Here is a 19,619-nt window from a genome sequence, read left to right on the forward strand (position 1 = left end):
AGTGTTTCATTAGCAGAATAGATACGATGGACGAGCGTATCTTTACATTTTACGTACAGAGACACGCGAGACGAGTAGTTCAATTTTCATATTTCTTTTTATTAAAGCGAAGATTGGTTTTTTCTAATTATAAAATTTAATGTAGGCATCAATTCATTGTAATATACAATATCATTATCATATTGTAATATATATGCAATAATTGATACATATATATTATGGATATACATATATTCTTCATTAATATATTTTGTGAAACCAGATCTTTCAAATGTATAAATGGAAGCTGATAAGACACACGTTAAAGTAATTAATTGAAAAAATCCAATAATACAAAGAAAAAATGCAATACATTTACTTAATTGTAATAATGCATATTAAACGTATTAAAAATGCAATAATATAACAAGGAGAATAGCATTAATACAATAAACAAATAAATTGATTGAATAATCGCGTGCATTCTCCTAGTATGGGAGATAATATATACATATTTTAATGATAAATATAAATGATATGGCGCAAACTTTTCAGATATTTTGAACATCTTGTGTTCGTAACTGATCGCATTTTTAAAAATATTAGCACATGGAACACAACATATTTCATGATGATATTAAAATATAAAGGGAAAACATTGCACTTCAGGTAAAGAAAATAGGATATGCTTCATGCAAAGAATAGGAGCAAATTTTAAGAAATAGAGATACATTGCAACAAAAAATTGCCATGATGTTATTGATGTTGTCCTTTGACATTTTAGATATATATTACGTATTTCATATGTGTATAATTATAATATAATTATATATGATAATAGTAAATCAATAATGTGATGTACTATAGCAAGTTTTCACAAAATTCTTCTAATTTAACTTTTGCAAGTTGCTTTCATACTCTGTGTCAATATACATATATATGGCAAATATATATAAAATACCCGAGAATCGTTATATATATATATTACTAGGAATACATTTATATATATATATATAAAATTATAATTATACTAATATATATAATTATATACATAAATTATATTAATACAATTATATACATGAACGCGTATTGCCATGAAGTATGAAAGTAGCTTGCACTTACGAAGACTGATGCTAGGTATAGCCTTCATTGTGAGAGATGTTTGAAGTATAGAAATATTACAATTATGACTAATTATAAATTTCTTTGGGCTGCTCAAAGCCAATATAACTTACATACACGCGCATACAATAGCTCGTAACGGAATCCTACTTAATTATTTTTTTAAGAAGCGTACGTTTCGACGAAGCGTTTTACTTCACGTACAAAATGGTCACGTACAAAATGTACGTTGCGACAATACTGGCAGCGCAGCAAAGAAGGCAGTTAGTGTGCTGCTAATCGATCTGAATCGCATACAACGTATGCATTTTATTTATGTTAAACGCTATTTCATGATGACTGTCGAAACCATTTGTGCCAAATACGTGATTAAATAAAACATATTTTTAACAGATGGATTTCAAATTCGAATAAATTCTTCGAAAATGTCTAAATTACTAGATAAGGCAAGGAACTATGGCCCCTTCCACTTCGTTTTAATATACAAAACAAAAATGATAATTCGACTACAATTATATAATGATGCAGGGCATCATTGCCAAATAAACATAACGTTATCTGACTAATGTATCTATGTCAATATAATTATACGAAATTATACACAATATTAAAATATTCCCGAGCGCAACTATATTTTGCTTTATCTAAAGCAATAGACTGTAGAAATACAGAAAAATCATCATACGTATTTACATATTCTTAATGAATGCCAGCACCGATAAAGCTTTCAATATCGTCACAGCCCCTATACGCTTTAATTGCGCATAGGAGATTTATCATACAAAATATAACGATTTAATATCTACAAAGCGTTGAAAATCATATTTCTGTATATACTCCTCTTAAATAATATCACACTGAAGACTTTCGTCATAATTGGATCTTGATTACATCCGTGGCCGCGTCCTCATACTACATGATCGTGTTCGGAAATGATGTATAAAACAATAAATAGGCACTCGTGTTTTGAGACTTCACTTGGTTTGGTGATACCTCCGTGACAGTTTGATCATCGTACTTGTACCATCTGCACAGATACGCATTACCATTATAACAATGATATAAAAAATTACATCTAAAATATATTGAAAAATGTAATACGTACTTATTTTGAGTAGAATTTTTGCAGAACGCTGTGTAATGACCGCCATCCATTGTTCCGTAATGATTTGATATCGCATAGAGAGTATAATTGTAATTACGGATATTATTTGACATAATCGCCTTCGTGTTCTCCAAGACGAGGTATGGCTTCAAGTTAAATCCCGTGAGGGGAAAATCGACGGCGGTATTGCGCTTTTCTAACCATCCGCCACTCTCGGCGAAACGGTTCAAATGAATCACGACGATAGGTGCAAGTTTGACGAAATCGAATTTTTTCGTCGCGTCGCGAGGTGTCTGACACTTAGGACATTTCCATCCGCTCACTTTCTGTCCTGTCACAAACTTCTCCATACAATCCTGAAATAATAAAACAAAATGATTCCATATGAAACATATGATTGTCATAAAACACGCTATATATCTTTTTATTTTAAATTAATTAATTTCAATTATATTAAAGGTATAAACAGGCTACTCGATCCAAGCTAGAAGTCAATCTCTGATAACAAAAAAGAGAAGTCAAAACAATATTTTAAAGGGCATACACTACGTAAGATATTAAAAGTCAAATATGTAATGTACTTCAACCGCTTCGATCTTTAATACATTCTCTTCAGTGAGTATAAAAATAATTAAATGTTATTTACGTTGTTGCTCTGTATCACTATTGTTATTTTAATGTTTTAATTGATTTAATCATTTATTAATCATATATATTATGTTTACGCATAAAGGAAAAGAGAAATGAAAAAATTATATTATTCAAGTAATTGTACTATACAATTGTGTGTATTATACAAGTAATTGTATTATATATAATTTTATATATATATATATAAAATGTGATATTTTGTAAAATACTTACATTTAAAGTGCACCGATTGGATTGAGATAAAGACATTGTTAAACTATTAAATGTTTCATACGTAGTACTCGCTTGCTTGCAAAATGAACATGTAATGGTGGATCTCAATTGCCCAAAAAATAAATCCGATATTATAGATCTCTGAGAATTCATTGCTTTGTCCCATTCTTTCTCCGCATTAGTCATTTCAATCGGCATTTTCACGTTCTATTTCGAAGAAAAGATAAATTTTAATACTTTAGTACTTAAATTAATTAATCTTTGACGAAATACCCATCACAAATTTTTACCTTTTTGAGCTCATTATGCATCCAGTCTAATAAGAATGTGAGGAATTCGTGAGAGTCTTGCTGCTCGTAGCTTTCAAATTGTAATTTGTATTGTCCAACTGCAACCTGCAATGATAATAATTCATGCCAATTGAAAAAAATTACCTTGATAACTTAAGAATAAGACTTTACAAGCTCTCTCTTCTCTAAAGTACCTTTAGGTCGTAAGGAGATATACTTTTGTACTGGCCTCTCCATAGCGCTTTAATTACTTGAGCTACTTCTTCCACCACTTGGCCTTGTGTCATATTGTCATTATTCGTATTGAGATCATCAGCATATGAATTATCAGTAAAATATTTCGCTAAGTTCGTGGTATTACTTAGGCATTGAATGATGCTGTTCATGTAACAAGAATTGCCCAAGTTCTTCAGACCGGTTATGCCCGGATGCTGTAAGTACAAGGAGGCTATTTTTACACGCACACACCTTCCACGTGTTATGACAAGAGAAAATACAAATAATCAGAATTCAATCAAAATTTTCCGTTAAAAAAAACATTTAGATTTTATTTAACTCTCTTATGTACACGGTACTCCACTTTAATTTTAAACATCTGCTTAAACACTAGACATATTTAAAACTTTTAAACAAACTTTTCATAAGATACGACAATAGTTAAATTTTTTCAAAAATTTTTATAAAATTTTTAGTACAAAAGAATAACTGCGTGTAAACGATTAATCTTTTCTCAAAGAGTGGAACTCACAGTTGCAAGATTGCGCGATTTATTTTTCGCGTAACGTAATTAAGCAAGTGGTTTATCGATCTATTTACATGTGACAGTCAATAAAACCTTATAACGCACTCACTCTGACGTATTTGTATATCGTACATTGACGTAAAAACCAATCTAGCATTCATTATTTTTTAATAGACGGCATTTATTAATTAATTATTTTTAATGCATGATTTAAAACATTCCATTAAGAAATCGTGGAAGAGTTTAGCATTTGTTAAATATTCATTAAAATATTTATTAAAAGAGGATGTTAAGTTAGGACTATTTTTGAGTTAGGATAAAATGAAATTTCGAGATATATAAATTATGTATCATATTAAAGGGCTACTTAAATGGAGTCGAGTGATGTATTGCTTAACTTGATGAAACATTAGGAACATGGGAAAAATCGTGAGAAAAATCAATAAATTTAACGTTATCACATTTATTGATAAAAAGTTGTTGAGTAAGACATTAAAACATCTTTAAAATTAATCAATAAGGACTGTATTATTATTTAAACACGTAAAACTTGTAAGCGATTTTCGAGCGATTGATCGACAACGAAAAGTTTGACAAAATTTATAAAAGTTTACAAAATAATCGTTTGGTTTCTAATTCTAGCTTTGACTAACAAAACATGTCCCTGGTGAAAATTTTTCTTATAATATTTATACAAATTGGAACATTTTTCAGAAATACTCAGAAATATTCAGAAAGTTTACATCTTCTCTCATAATTTTTCATACAAGTGAATTCTGAAATATTCTGAGATTTCTCATCCCATAATTTTTAAAAAATATTTTTAATTTTTTAGATTTTATAACATTTCATCAGAAATTATACTTACAAAAAATCTTAGAAATCTTACGATATTTCATAATTAACATATATGGAAAATTCTGAGAAAAGATGTAGATTTTGAGAAGTGTTCCAATTCGTATAAAAAATGTGAGAAAGTTATAAAATTATTTAGAAATTCTGAAAAATTTTATAAAAATTCTGAAAATTATATGAAAAAATCTGAGAAAAAAATTTTCGCCAAGGGTTTATCAAGTGATGGTGTTTAGTATTAATACTATTAACGATATAGTTTATGTTGCTTAATTCTCAGAATATCTTGATATGTTAATAACTTTTAGATTTACTGTCTTTGATAACGATTTCTCTTATATTACCGAAGTTTTCCTAAGATAAGTGATCATTTGACTCCACTGCCTTTCAATATGATATGTAATTTGTCATCTCGGAACTTTTTATTTTAGCCGAAAAACAGTCCTATCATAACATCCTCTTTTACATTATAGACTTTCTACAATAAGACATCGTCTTAAGTCTTAATTAATTGTAAGAAATTGACCAATCACAGTTGAATGAGAAAAGAATAATTGACTATGATTGGTCAATTTTTTACGATTTAAGAATTATGGGCTGTTTATGATAAGTCATTACCTGAGCTTTAAGTCTTAAGCTATAAAAAATTGACCAATCATAATCGATTATTCTTCTCACATTCGACTGTGGTTAATTTCTTACGATTTAAGACTTAAAACTTAGCTTATCATAGAAAGTCCATTAAAGTTTAGGTAATAACTTATTGTAGAAAGTCCATTAATTTCATTCATGAATAACTCTATACAAAATTATGTGTTGTATAATATAAATATTTCTAACCAGAGAGAGAGAGAGAGAGAGAGAGAGAGATACGATAATTTTTAAAAGAACCAGAGATATATATTACTTACAAGTAAAGAACAATGTTCTTAATTTCTTTATCATGTCTGTCAGATGAATTACTTAAAAATTAATATAAAATCGTTTTTTCTCTGTCTATTACCTTTTTAAAGTAATTAAGCAATTGCAATGGAATAAATCTTCTTTGAAGATACACCATTATCTCTATCATTCTTTACCACACCAACAAGAAATTATTTTATCACAAGATAGTAAGCATTGTATCTATACGCATGTTTGATTATATTGTCGTGCATAAAATTACAATTAAACATTATATCGTTATTGCAAGCTAACGAACGAATGAATCGTAAGCTAGTAGATATGTTAATGTTATATAAATATGTTAACGGACACACACACGCATACACACACAATATTTTTTTGGATAATTAATATTGCATTGTAATCAGCTTTTAATTGTAAGAAGTGCCTCTTTATAACATAATAAAAAAAGAAATCGCGGATTCGGGAGGGAAACACCTCCGATAAGTGATCCCCGATCTGGCAAATGTTGCTCGGACACTGGCGCGTAATTGTCATACCACTAATCAGAAGTTTGTTTGTGGATTGGATTGAGAAACCCCACGTGTGTTGAGTCACTGCGCGTGTACACGTGCGCGTACATTCATTTATGTATGTGATATAATTATGTTGCACGTGATATGTGCTCTAGAATTACTAAGTTTCTTCGCGACCATCATAAAATCATAAAATGCATATTAACTAATCTATTATAAAATCATAAAATGCATATTAACTAATCTATGTATCCTCTTAAGGGGATGCTCTTAAGGAGAGTGACCAAATTATCACATTACAGTCGTATAAAAATCTTCGAATTGACTGAAACTTCGAATTGATTTGACCTTTTACAGGATTTTTTATTCCGTTCAATCAATTCGAAGATTTTTATACGACTGTAATGTGATAACTTGGTCACTCCAACATCCCCTTAATGACTTTTGCGCTGTGCATCTGTTAATTTGGTTTCCTCACTCTAAAGCTAAGATTTTTAATAAAAGGAAACTGAAATTAATTCCCCAGAATTTCAAACGTAATGTTGAAATATACAAATAGTAATAATAAAACAAGGACTCTCAAACTGAATACAAAAAATAAAGTAAATACGGGCTAATAAGATTGCAGCTCGGTTACAGGGCAAAACAATATTAGATCAATTTACAATTTATTTAACAAACTGTAACATCAATTTTCGAACGTTTCGACTCTATTCAGACAAACATGTCACGGACGTAAATAACGATAATTTCAAGATTGTTGTATTTAAAATTCACTAATTATTTGATACCTAAAGCTTACATACAAACATATCGGTTCTTGAGGAACTTGACACTTGACATTTTGGCAACCTGTGAGTGAGTCTTATCCTCCATGGCGCGGACTGACGAAATTTTACTTAATTTTACTGTTATTCAATTTCGCTGAAAATGACTCGAAATAGAGTCGAAACGTTAGAAAATTGTGATGTTACATTACAATTTATTAAATAAATTGTAAATTGATTTAATATTGTTTTGCGCACCTGTAACCGCGCTGCACTCTTATTAGCCCGTATATGCTGTTTTTAATGTTGAAAATATAAAATATAAAGTATACACATAGAATAATTAATGCCTAAAAGTTTTAAACTAATATTGTGTTAACAGTAATTATTGCTGTATTCCTATTCATGAATTATTATCATGCCAATATCACTCGCAGCTCGATATCATACACGTGATTTACGCCAAGCATTATATGAAATGGAAGACTGAGAATCCAACACCATAAGCATTTTTGATCGTTTAAAACTCGGACGTTCGTCTTTAATAATTCGCGAAAACGAATGTAATGAAAGCAAAAGCTATGACAATGTTCGTATGTAAAATCGTATTAGCAATTTTGCCGGAAAGCGCCCGTATAATCTTGTCCGAATAAGTACTTACAACAGTGCCGTGAATAGGGGTCATTCGTTCCTCCCGATTCCCCCAACTAAGAGAAGACACTTTGATGTTCTCATTCCCAATTCCATTTTGATTTCGAGGCGAAATATGTGGCTTAGAAGTTCTATCTATCTGAGGTGCTTTACGATCTCCCAACTAATGGAATTATGTAATTATGCGATTGCTATTTTAAATAGATAACAAAAAAAAACGGATTGATTATAAAATTATAGCGCGGAATTCTTCGTACCTGTAATAGATTTGGACTCGAATAAGAACGCTCCAAGCCGGTGTTAATAGATGATCCATCCGTCTTCAAGGGTTCCTTGTGAACATCACTGTCGTTTTTCAATATCTCCTTGTGTTCTCTTTGCAAGAAATCTCTATAATCACACAATAATATGAATTACAACAAGAAATACATTATATAATGTAATTTCAATACATAGTATTTTAATGGTAATACAAGCCACCGATAAAAAAAGATCGTAATAATAAACATAAAACAATGATTGTTGAAGAAAAATAAATACTGCTAAGCTAAATATAATAAAATTCACTTATTTAATAATTTTGTTTTTTTTTTAAGTTTCTGCAAATGGTAAATAGATAATTAATCAATCATGTGTCTGTCCTTACGCTTAAGGTTCATTTGGAAACAGTCTGTGATTCGTCATTCATTTTTAAATCGCTTTCAGCCAAAGATTTTTAGCCATAAAAAGTATTTTTTGTGTAAAAACTTGAATGGCTTTCAGCCAATATGTGTTATGGACATAGTGCTTTTTAGATTTGAATGAATGTTACGCTTTATAAATTATTTTTTATTGTACAGAAGAATAAATTTTTCGCGAAATTTTTTATTAAATATTCAATAAAAGATATTGAAAAATCAAATATTAATAAAAACTTTTTATTAATTATTAATAAAAATATATTATCAATAAAAACATATACACGACTCAAAATTTTTGATACATAAAAATACGAAAATGCATTCTTGCAATACAAGCGATTGTAATTAATTAACCGCCTGCTAATCTCAAAGTTCCTAATATAATAGATACATTTAAAAAATATAATCACTTATCGCATTACCAATAATTTAAATTTTAAGTACATTTTTTCTATTATTCTTAACACATTGAGTGCCAAATTAACTCATAGTTAGCGATTTACGTATAGATGCCAAAGATTAAATCTTCTGGAGAGAATAAAAACTTTATTACCAATCTCTTCTGATAAAAATAAATTAATATATTAAAATAATGTGATAATACAAAATGACGTTGTGTAGTGGCAATCAATGTATTCAAATATATTAGAACTTTCATATAACATTAATAAAATATGTAATATATGATATATTTACTCCTGTAGCTTTTTTCTTTTGGTTTCAATATCTCTGATATCCTTCTGTAGCAAAGAGAGATTAAATTCAAGATTCTTCTTCTCATGGTCATCAGTGGGATTAAATTTAATTGTATCCGTTTCCTTTAAATATGTCTTAAATTCAGTTTCGATTTTTAGGTACATTTTATGCTGTAACAAATGAGAAAAATTTAATATTAAATTTATCGTAATTTACAGCTTTTGTACGCTGTGAACCGGATTATAAAAAAAATAAATAAACAAATACCATATCCTCCAATTTAACTTTCAGAGATTTTATTTCTGTTCGTAGATATTTCTCGTCACTAGGACTGTACTTGTTTTCACGTTGCGAATAAAGCTCATATTCGTGGTTCAATAACTCATTGGCAAGCTTGGATTTCGATTTTGCAAGTTCATTTAACTCTTTCATAAACCTTAATACTTCTTTACACCGTGGATCATATGCCTTCAAGACGGTCGGTTTACTGCTACGATCAATCACCGGTTTCACGCTCACTTCGTTTTGTGGCACTTTACTTGATAATATCTTAGAATGAGCTAATACTGGACTTTCTGGACTTTCCAATCGTTTCCCATTTACACTGTCACTCCGAGACGGCCGTTTATCATTAATTGATATTGTAACATGACTAACGAAATTCTTGGATTTGGTATCATTGCTATTCGACCTGGCATGCCTAGATATCGCTGATTTGTTGTCACCATGATCCATCTCCACGTCGACACCATTGTTAGAGCCTATCACGTTATTCAATTTATTCTTCGTTTCTTGCTCTTTCTCTTTTTTCAAGATCTCATCTTCTGAGTCAGAGTATACCCAAGAAGGATATTCGAACGTATCGAGAATTTCTTCATCAAGCGCAATGATCTTAAACTCAGGTACTTCGATGCTGGGATTCGTTGTAAATGCTGGATACCGCTCCAACCATTCCTGGTATCCTCCGTTCAGAATCTTAATCTTTTTATGTTTTATACCGGGATCCCATTTCTCGAAAATATCTTTTAATAGATTTATATGAGTACATGGCGTCAAAGTTTCTTGTGTAATATTCCAATCTAGCAAGACTAGAATATCTATGTGTTGTGCCGATCGATTAACAAATAAATCATAAGAATGCTTATCATTTGCAAAATATTTTTCAAAGTAAGTGCCTATCAATCTGAAAGCAAAAATCCATCATGAAAAATTAATATAAATAAAGCTATAGTAAAACTAAAAAAATATATAATCTCATATATAAGTAACTTAAATATATAATAAATATATAAATATAAATAATAACAAATATGCAATCTATATATAAATAACAAGGTTGGATAAGTTAACTTTTTTTTTAACTAAGTTAAGTTAAAGTTAACAGCTTTGAAAGTTTAACTTAATTAAGATATATATATATATAGAAGTTAATCTATAATAAAATTAATTGAATTTGAAAGTTAAGTTAATAAAAAAGTAATTGAAAAGTTAAAAGTTAAATTTGGTCTGAACGAACAATCAAAAAAAAGAAAAAGAAAAAGTTTGACTAATTTACATAATTTTTCGTATTTTTTTTCCTACATATTTATTAAAGAATCTTTTCGTTCACAAGTAATGATTATACAATATAAAATTACTAAATTATATACTCATTATCCTCTCTTATTGTGAGGATTGACTTAAAAAAATCAAATAGTTAATAGTTACCGATAAAATGTAACTAAATTAAGTTAAAAAGTTAATAGTTTAAAATATAACTAAGTTAAGTTAAAATTAAGTTTTTTAACTTTTTAACTTAACTTTTATCTTTTTAACTTAGTACTACCCAATCCTGATAAATAATATAGATTGCATGAAAATGCCTCACTTACCCATTTTTAATTTCAGACTGTGGGATGTTAATGCATCTATCGGACGATATCCTGGAATTTTCATAATGACTTTTCTGCCTAGTATCAATGATCAAATATCTGGTACGTATCTTTTGTATTAGATTATACAATTTATCACATGATATAAAGTTGTCACTATCGCTACTTAGACTTATATCTTCGGCTGGTATTTCTGGTAACTTCAAACCAATGTCACTATTTGGCGCCTTAGACTCATCTATTTCTACCTCCATTAATTCCACCTTATCATCGCACTTCTTCGAATTAAGCTCATAACGTACCTGTAACTTTTGCTTCATGTCTGCAAGTATGTTTTTCACTTCATTTATCTAGAATATAAATGTTCATGTATTCCATTGTCTATATAGCGAGATGTCAGGCTGGTTATTTTAGAAATGCTACTTCTTACCTGATCAATAGTCATGCTCGCAGCATAGGCCGACTTGCCGTCTTTGTTATGAGTTCTTCTCAACCACTCGACCGAATCCAGCCACCTCTTCAACAAGATGTATGCCTTCTCGTCATCTCCTTGCTTCTTTGCCGAATCAGAACTTTCTCGCATAGCAGGGAGCCTCTGGTACACGCTGCGTGGCTCCTTACCTGTGTAATTGATCTTAGCCTTTTGCACGAGGTCATTGATGCAGGTATACCTCAAATTCGTCGCGTTTGACATGTTGCCAGCCGTTGTGATTCTTCACTTCGATTCTCAACGTAAGATTAGAAAACCATCCGGCATATGGTGCAATGTACGCGACGCAGCTCGGCTGTCAGTCAAAGAATAAATGTTAATCGTCTAATTTACTTTAGATTGGACTGCGACATAGCAACCCGTAGCGATTTGGATGGAGGCAGAATATCGTATTCGGCGATGCTCGGCGACGTCGCAGAATCGTGCGAGATGCTATCGATCACCACTACGTCGTCGTCACGTCATCAGGCGAAACCTTTCGCGATGCTACCAAACATACGAACTCCAGTTCTCCCTGTGCAAATCGCACTTAGTATTGCGATCCGAATCACTCCGAATTGCTTCAAAAGTACAAACGACTCCGAAATGAAAAACCTCTCCACGGCGCTACCCTACGATTCGCCACAATTCATTGTAGTTCAAAATGCGCTCAGGAATTGTAGATGTCAGTCGCCGAAGTTATCTTAAGGTTCGTCTACAATGGGCAGCAGCAGTAGTGGCCATAAGACGTACCGTAAGGGTGAAATCACATGGTGCGAAAAAAGACTGCGGAATAGAGAATGCGTCATTGAAGCAACCAATCAACGCTATTCAACGCTATTCGGAATAGCGCTGATTGGTTGCTTCAATGACGCATTCTCTATTCCGCAGTCTTTTTCCGCACCGTGTGATTTCACCCTTACGGCTCCTGCACATTGGACGCGGAAAAAGAAGATTGAGGTTGAAGATTGAAGATTGAAATTTGATCAATAAGGACAAAGAAATTTTAGTTCCTTTCGTATCGATTGGTCAAATGTGAATTTTCTAATCTTCAATCTCAATCTTCAATGCGTAGTCTGATTCCGGCCTTAGGTGTTGTCTACAATATGCGAAATAAGCTTGGTTTAAGAAGGAAGAGTAAAAAATTGACCAATCACAGTCGAGTATTCTTCTCACATTCGATTGTGATTGGTCAATTTCTTACTCTTACTTCTTAAACCAAACTTACTTCACATAGACGACGCTTTACACGGCACGCTTAATCGGGTTTAATAACATCCGTAGTTATGAAATTGGCCAATCATAGCTGTTCCTCGGAAGAATGGAATGACTGTGATTGGTCAGTTTCATAACTACGGATGTTATTAAACCTGATTAAGGGTGCCGTGTAAATGTAGTCACTGAGCGCTCAGGAAGCTCTTGAATCTGTTTGGTCTATATTTTTAGTTCTAACGGAATATGCCAATCAGATGCAAGAGCTCACTGAGCGCTCAGTGAGTGGTGTAGTACTGAATGCACCCATTGAATCGGACCACGAATTTGAGAATGTTGGACTGTGTTCGTTTTGGCGCCTATGACGCTTTAAGCGTCATTTCATCCTTGTTGTTTTTAAATATTAAACAAGGATAATTGATGCTCACGAGCGCTGTGAGCAGTCGTGAGCGTCAAAGCTAACGTAGCTTTGGTATTGGGAGGTGTTTTTATCAGAGTTGGAGTATCATACAAATTTTGCCGTGTGATGATTCATGACGATAAGTGGCAACGATTTCTGTAATCTTAATTACCCTCGTTGTGAGGCATTCATATAGAGATTGTATAAATATCGATCTCTTGAAGTAGTTGGATAATTTCGATATTCTAGAGTGCGTTTTTCTTGACATTCCACGTGTGCGTTTTTTCACTGGTGACATCGTTCTGAATAGCAGCTGACACGATGGACGTCTTAAACAAACTTCGTAATACAGTCAGCAACACTATCACCAATACCGTCCAGAATACGGCGTATGGATTATCGCAGCTGTCCAGTGTTCTCCCCGGCAACCCAGTCACCAGGGAGTTTGAAGCAACGGTTCATGTGGCGAGCGCTGGGCCAGGATTGTTGTGGAAGATCTACAGTGGCTACAAAAAGTCCACCAAGCAAGAAGCAGCAATTTTTGTTTTTGAAAAGCGTATGCTGGAGAGATGGTCCTCGAGGGCAGATCGGGAGCTCGTGCTAGAGACTCTGAAACGGGGTGTTATGCAATTGACAAAGTTGAGGCATCCACAGGTTTTGACTGTGCAGCATCCATTGGAGGAATCAAGGGACAGTTTGGCGTTTGCGACTGAACCAGTGTTCGCTAGTCTGGCTAATGTACTAGGTAGACTTCATATAAACTTCATACTGCTATAAAGATTGAAGGTGTTCTTCAGTAAGAGACACAAGTGATCCAGTGTAAAGTCTAATTTACAATGTGCTCTTTGCTTTCTTTTCTTGCTTTTTATCTCTTTTTATCTCTTGCTTTTTTATTTTATCCTTCTTCGTTTTCTGTTATCTAAGATAAAAGTTGTTGAACTTTGCAAGTGACAAGAAATACATGACAAGATATACAATTGTTGATAAAACAATCAAAAGAGGGAAAAAGCTAAAGCCTATTCTACAATGTGCTGTTTCCCAGATAGCAACATGCCTGTCTTGTTGCTGGCATGTTACTTGCTAAGTATGCATTGCTAAGTATGTGTTGCTACCAGAATTGCAGCAACTGAGTCCTCATTTATTGGCAACTTGATGCCTTTGCGATATGATAATACTGAGTAGCAACTTGCCAGCAATTTGTCAATAATTTTAAAATCGTCATCAAAATTCGTACTATTGCCATCATGTTGCCATATTAATATGCAACATCATACAATGCCGTCATATTGCCGACAATGCAAGATATATATATTGTCTGCATGTTGCTACAATGTTGGTATATTCGAAATCATTGAAGACAAATCTATGGCAAGTTGCTAGCATCATAATTTTGCTGAGACATGCTTTGCTATCTGGGTTGTTTTCTTGCTTTTTACCTCTTGCTTTTTTCCCCCTTTACAACCGTTTTATCGACAATTGTATTTCTTGCTGTGTTTCCTGTTTCTTCCGAAGTTTGTAAACTTTCACCTCGGGTGACATAAAACAAAAAACCGGATAAGAAACAAAAAGTCAAGTTGTAAAAAAATAGCAAAAAGCAAGAAACAGAAAACAAAAAGATTGTAGTTTAGGCTTAGTACAAATATAATCATTTTATATTTGTTCGATATTGGCAAACAATTGGCATTAAGGATAATGATTCACTGTATTATCTGTGTCTCTTGCTCTGGAAAGCACTCTAAATTACATTTTGCAATGTTTTATTTGAAGCTACTTTAGTAGCGATGATATTTATGTATGAAATACATCGTAGGTAATTACGAGAATATACCTCAACCAACTCCGACAAACTTGAAAGATTACAAGTTGCTTGACATAGAGATACGATATGGATTATTACAACTGGGAGAAGGTTTGGCGTTTTTACATGGTGATGTAAAACTACTGCATAGGAATTTATGTCCGGAATCGATTGTTATCAATGTTCATGGAGCTTGGAAGATATTTGGTTTTGACTTCTGTGCCTTAAATCAGAATTCAGATGGTAAACAGGTATGGAATTTCATTAAGTGATAAGAATATTTGTCGGTTATATTTTAATAAATATTATTTTACTAAATAAATATTTGGATTGATGATTGTATTTTGCATTTCCACGAATCACATTTTTTTATTGCAGCCATCATGGTCTTATCTGGAATATGATTCTACACTTCCTGCAGTTGTACAACCTCAGTTAGATTATCAGGCACCCGAGTGCATTTTAGCAAGTAGTAACGGACCACCTAGTGATATTTTTGCCTTGGGTATACTGATATATACGATACATTCCTCGGGACATCAATCGCTGCAGGAATTTCACAATGATTTTGGAAAATGTCGACGTTTCTTGGAAAATTTCAAGGGATGTAACATCTCAGCAAAACTTCTTCCAATCCCTGATACACTGAGAGATACTGTAAAGCTCATGTTGAGCCATAGTCCTGAATTACGATTAGATGCTCATCAATTTATCAAGGTAACTTACTTTTCTAAATAATTTTCTGTGAAATATATCAAATTTGCAAAATCTGTTTTAAATAATTAAGAGTATATAAAAAAATGTTCTCAAAATAAAAAATATTCTTAAAATTTACTCCATTATTATAAATTGTTGCAGATCGAATATTTTACAGACATTGGCGTGAAGACGTTAAATTACTTGGACAAATTATTCCAATGGGATAATCTCCAGAAATCGCAATTTTACAAAGGTCTTCCGCAGCTATTAAAACAATTACCACATAGAGTTGTGCTACATAGAGTATTACCTGCTCTCTATAAGGAGTTAGTTAATCCACCTATGATACCGTTTGTATTGCCGAGTATACTGCAAGTAATGGAAGTTTCCGAGATAGAAGAATTCCGAGAACATATCCTACCTAATCTAAAACCTGTTCTTGCTTTAGAAGATCCACCACAAGTAAGTATATATTTTCCTCACAAGACTAGTAAAATAATGAAATGATATAATAAAATAAAAGTAAGATAATGATGATAAAATACTTATACAATGAATAAAATTTTTCTTTCATAGATTAGTTTGGTTCTTATGCAACAAGTAAATTTGTTATTGAAACTGTGTCCCACGGATGTAATTAAGACCGATATAGTGCCTATGCTATTGCGTGCATTAGAATCCGAATGGGAGCAGCTCCAAGAACTCTGCCTATCGGCATTACCGAATATCGTGACGATGATCGAGGGACCAGTTATAAAAAATGCCATACTTCCACGGATGAAAAAGATATGTTTGTCACCAGGAAAGAAATCTACTAGTCTTGGAGTACGCGTTAGTTGTTTGCTGTGTCTCGCGAAAATGTTGCCAAGTTTTGATCGTTGGCTGGTATTCGATCAGATATTACCATTCCTCCAAGAAGTTCCTCATTCTGGCGAACCAGCAATTTTAATGGCTATTATAGGTAATATATTTTACTAGTACAAAACTTAAAAAAAAAAAGAAATTCTTAACATATTTTACATTTATTGTAATCCGCCCAATTTTACTGGAAAGATTGAGAAAAATATTTTTCTTTATGTTGTTAGGTATTTACAGAATGCTACTTACTCACAGTAAGCTAGGTATGGGCAAAGAAATATTGGCAACAAAGGTACTACCGTTTCTGTTACCCCTCTGCATAGAGCAAAATCTTAGCATGTCGCAATATGAGATACTTTCTACGCTTGTCGTCGATATGATAAACCGAGTAACCAGCGAGCATCGAGAGGCATTACGTCAATTGGATGCTGTGCGTCGTGAGACACAACAACTCGATCAGGCACTTTCTCAAGTGACTTCACCCACCTTTATGCAAAACAACAGTTTAAGCGACATTAATTTAACGCCCCAAATGCTATCACCGAATGCTAATTCTAATTCTAAGACTGTAAATATTGAGAATGGATTAACCATTGAAGACAAATTCAGGTATATCTCGAGTATATTTCAAAGATTTAATACGTTTTCTTTAAATATAACCGCATAATCATTAATTGTAATACTAAAACAATGATTTTTTTCTAGGTTGATTCAACAACAAGAAACGCATCAAAGAATGCAGTCTCAACCAATGCTGACTCCTAAAGCTGTATTACAACCTGTAAAATCGCAGCCGAAGGATTTGACTGCGACTTTGCTAAAAAATAATTTAGATGAATTAAATCTGTCAATGTCAAGATCGACTATATCACAGCCGGCTGCTAAAAATACTGCACATAAATATAACGACATTAGTCTAACGCAATCGCAATTTTTAACGTCTCCGACACTTAATTCGCAAACAATGTTGAATAGACCAATGAATTGGAATTCCAATGGAATGAGTACACCCTTGAACTGGAACTCGCCACAATCCACCTTGGTGTGGAACTCTATCGCTCCCCAGAATAATGTAAATTTTGCGACACAACCAGAGGTTAAGCCAAATTTAAACTTTCCCGGAACCTTGCAGCCTCTCATGTCATCCACTAATGCGCAAACCAATGTAAACAAACCTAATTCATCCACGCAAGATATCATGGATTTACTTAGTTAATAAGTTGAAATATCTTTGAAGTTATTGTTGGATAACAAACGGTAGAAAGCGATATGAAAACGCTACAGTGATTGTAATACATAAGGTGCATTCAGTATTACAAGTGAGCGATCATAATATTGAATGTACCCATAGTTTTTCGTCTAATGTGATTGATTTCAGGTAATATTATCGAAGATGAAAGTCACCATTATATAATAAAAAATTGTAAAAAAAATAGATCCTTTGTATCAGCACGAGCAATCAAAGATTGCAATATTAGACCAATATTAAATAATAATTGTTTTACATATTTTATATTGAGACTGCTTCGTCTAGAATAATTTAATTGTAGATCTCTTAAGGAATCTTGGAGAACAAAAAATAATTACCGGAGAAAAGCATATCCACTTAACATAAAACTAAAAACTAATATGATTACACATGATGTTTTCCAAAATAAAACGCTCATCTTCGCAATATTTTTTTTTCTCCAATGCTTAAAATATACGGTTGGACTTTATCAGTCTTATATATAAAAAATTTATTTATATTCCATACATCTATATTTCTTATTTTAATAATGTTGTCAGTAACTAGAAAAAAGTCTATATGTGTTGTGTAACTCTTTGGGGATGCTTGATTAGTTTTATTGTATACTTCTCCTGTTTTAATATTTATGAACCATTAAATAGATATATATTTATAAAGATGTTCAAAGTCGACAAATATTAGAATAATCTTTTCAGATAATATTAAACCGTACATTAAGTACGAAATAGTTGATAAGTTACTACAAACGCTGAAAAGTAGTAACTTCGAATGTGATAATAAAATGGAAGTCACAATCTTTTATACAGAAACGCATGTTTTTATCGTTATTTAATTCGCCATGCTCTCTCACGCTTCGATGTACATATAGCTTGTTCGCGGGATAAGAAAAACTTTAAAGTAAGAATTACTTAAAATAGAGGTATTGTTCATTAAAAAGATCTAGGGGATATCGTGAACCGCCGTTTTTATTCCATAATTTGGCGATTTGTAATAAAGGATCGTTCGTATGTATCAATCTGACTGTATATTAATATGATTGTTGTGTGCTGGCATCTACTTGTAATATATCGTCTTATAAGCTGTGCAGAAACAAAATTTATTTTATAATATATTTCTGTATGAAATGATCAAGCGTTATATATGTTACAAATGGTCAAAACAATGCATTAATTTTATTTGAAATTTGTGCATGCGGGATTACTATGTAAATCTCTACGTAAGATACATTACGTAAATCTCTTTGATCGTCTGCAATTATCTTCAAGCAAGTGTGTTTGCATGAAAATTGTATTAATTTGTAATATTTTTCGATCTATTTGTTGTTTATTTTGTTATTGTTAATGATTGCTATTTGAGTCTAATAAAACTGCTTGAAATGTTACTGCTTAAAATAAAAGATGTGTTAATTTATAAGTACTTTTATCTCTACCATTACTAATTACATTATTAATTATGAATTGCATGCAAAAATGTATTTCTAATTTTAAAATTTTATTTTATAATTATTATCTGGTAGTTTTGAAACTCTTGTACAAAGATGAAAAAAGTTCGTCGTTATCGATATTTGGATAATTTCTTTCATATTTAATTAAAAATTAATTATTTTCATATTTTTATATAAGAAAAGATAAGAATTCGTAAAAATCATTAAAAAACTCTAAATTTTCTTCTTATCTAAGTTATATTTTTTATAATGCTTTTCTCCGTAATTGACTGCAGCATACACGGAACTAAATCGAAAAATAAGGGTTTACGTTAAAAAGGGACATTCACCCTATAGTTGTTCGACATAAAGAACCACTGATTCCTTTGTTCTCGGAACACCGCGCAATTAGGTTTCGTAGACGCCGATAACCGTGCGTGTGCAGCGGCGGAGAAATGCTGGAAGTATCGA

At 32.0% G+C, this 19,619-nt stretch overlaps 2 protein-coding genes across 2 annotated transcripts; one reads left to right on the plus strand and one right to left on the minus strand.

The window, feature by feature from the left end:
- Positions 1 to 1,698: 1,698 nt before the first annotated feature.
- LOC108728174 (ubiquitin carboxyl-terminal hydrolase 8) lies at positions 1,699 to 12,054 on the minus strand. The gene is made up of 11 exons (XM_018456596.1): positions 11,471 to 12,054; positions 11,041 to 11,390; positions 9,437 to 10,352; positions 9,170 to 9,339; positions 8,051 to 8,183; positions 7,804 to 7,956; positions 3,555 to 3,791; positions 3,361 to 3,465; positions 3,071 to 3,277; positions 2,207 to 2,562; positions 1,699 to 2,128 (listed from the first exon to the last, which is right to left on the minus strand). The coding sequence occupies exons 1-11, from the start codon at positions 11,732 to 11,734 to the stop codon at positions 2,014 to 2,016; spliced, it is 3,006 nt and encodes a 1,001-aa protein (XP_018312098.1). The 5' UTR covers positions 11,735 to 12,054; the 3' UTR covers positions 1,699 to 2,013.
- Positions 12,055 to 13,223: 1,169 nt separating this feature from the next.
- On the plus strand, positions 13,224 to 17,953 carry LOC108728175 (SCY1-like protein 2). The gene is made up of 7 exons (XM_018456597.1): positions 13,224 to 13,866; positions 14,932 to 15,170; positions 15,298 to 15,636; positions 15,778 to 16,080; positions 16,195 to 16,579; positions 16,704 to 17,085; positions 17,182 to 17,953. Exons 1-7 carry the CDS (start codon positions 13,443 to 13,445, stop codon positions 17,690 to 17,692), a joined length of 2,583 nt encoding a protein of 860 aa, XP_018312099.1. The 5' UTR covers positions 13,224 to 13,442; the 3' UTR covers positions 17,693 to 17,953.
- Positions 17,954 to 19,619: the final 1,666 nt, after the last annotated feature.

Source organism: Mycetomoellerius zeteki, unplaced genomic scaffold (assembly GCF_001594055.1).
Source record: "Mycetomoellerius zeteki isolate Tzet28-1 unplaced genomic scaffold, Tzet1.0 scaffold581, whole genome shotgun sequence".
NCBI classification, from domain to species: domain Eukaryota; kingdom Metazoa; phylum Arthropoda; class Insecta; order Hymenoptera; family Formicidae; genus Mycetomoellerius; species Mycetomoellerius zeteki.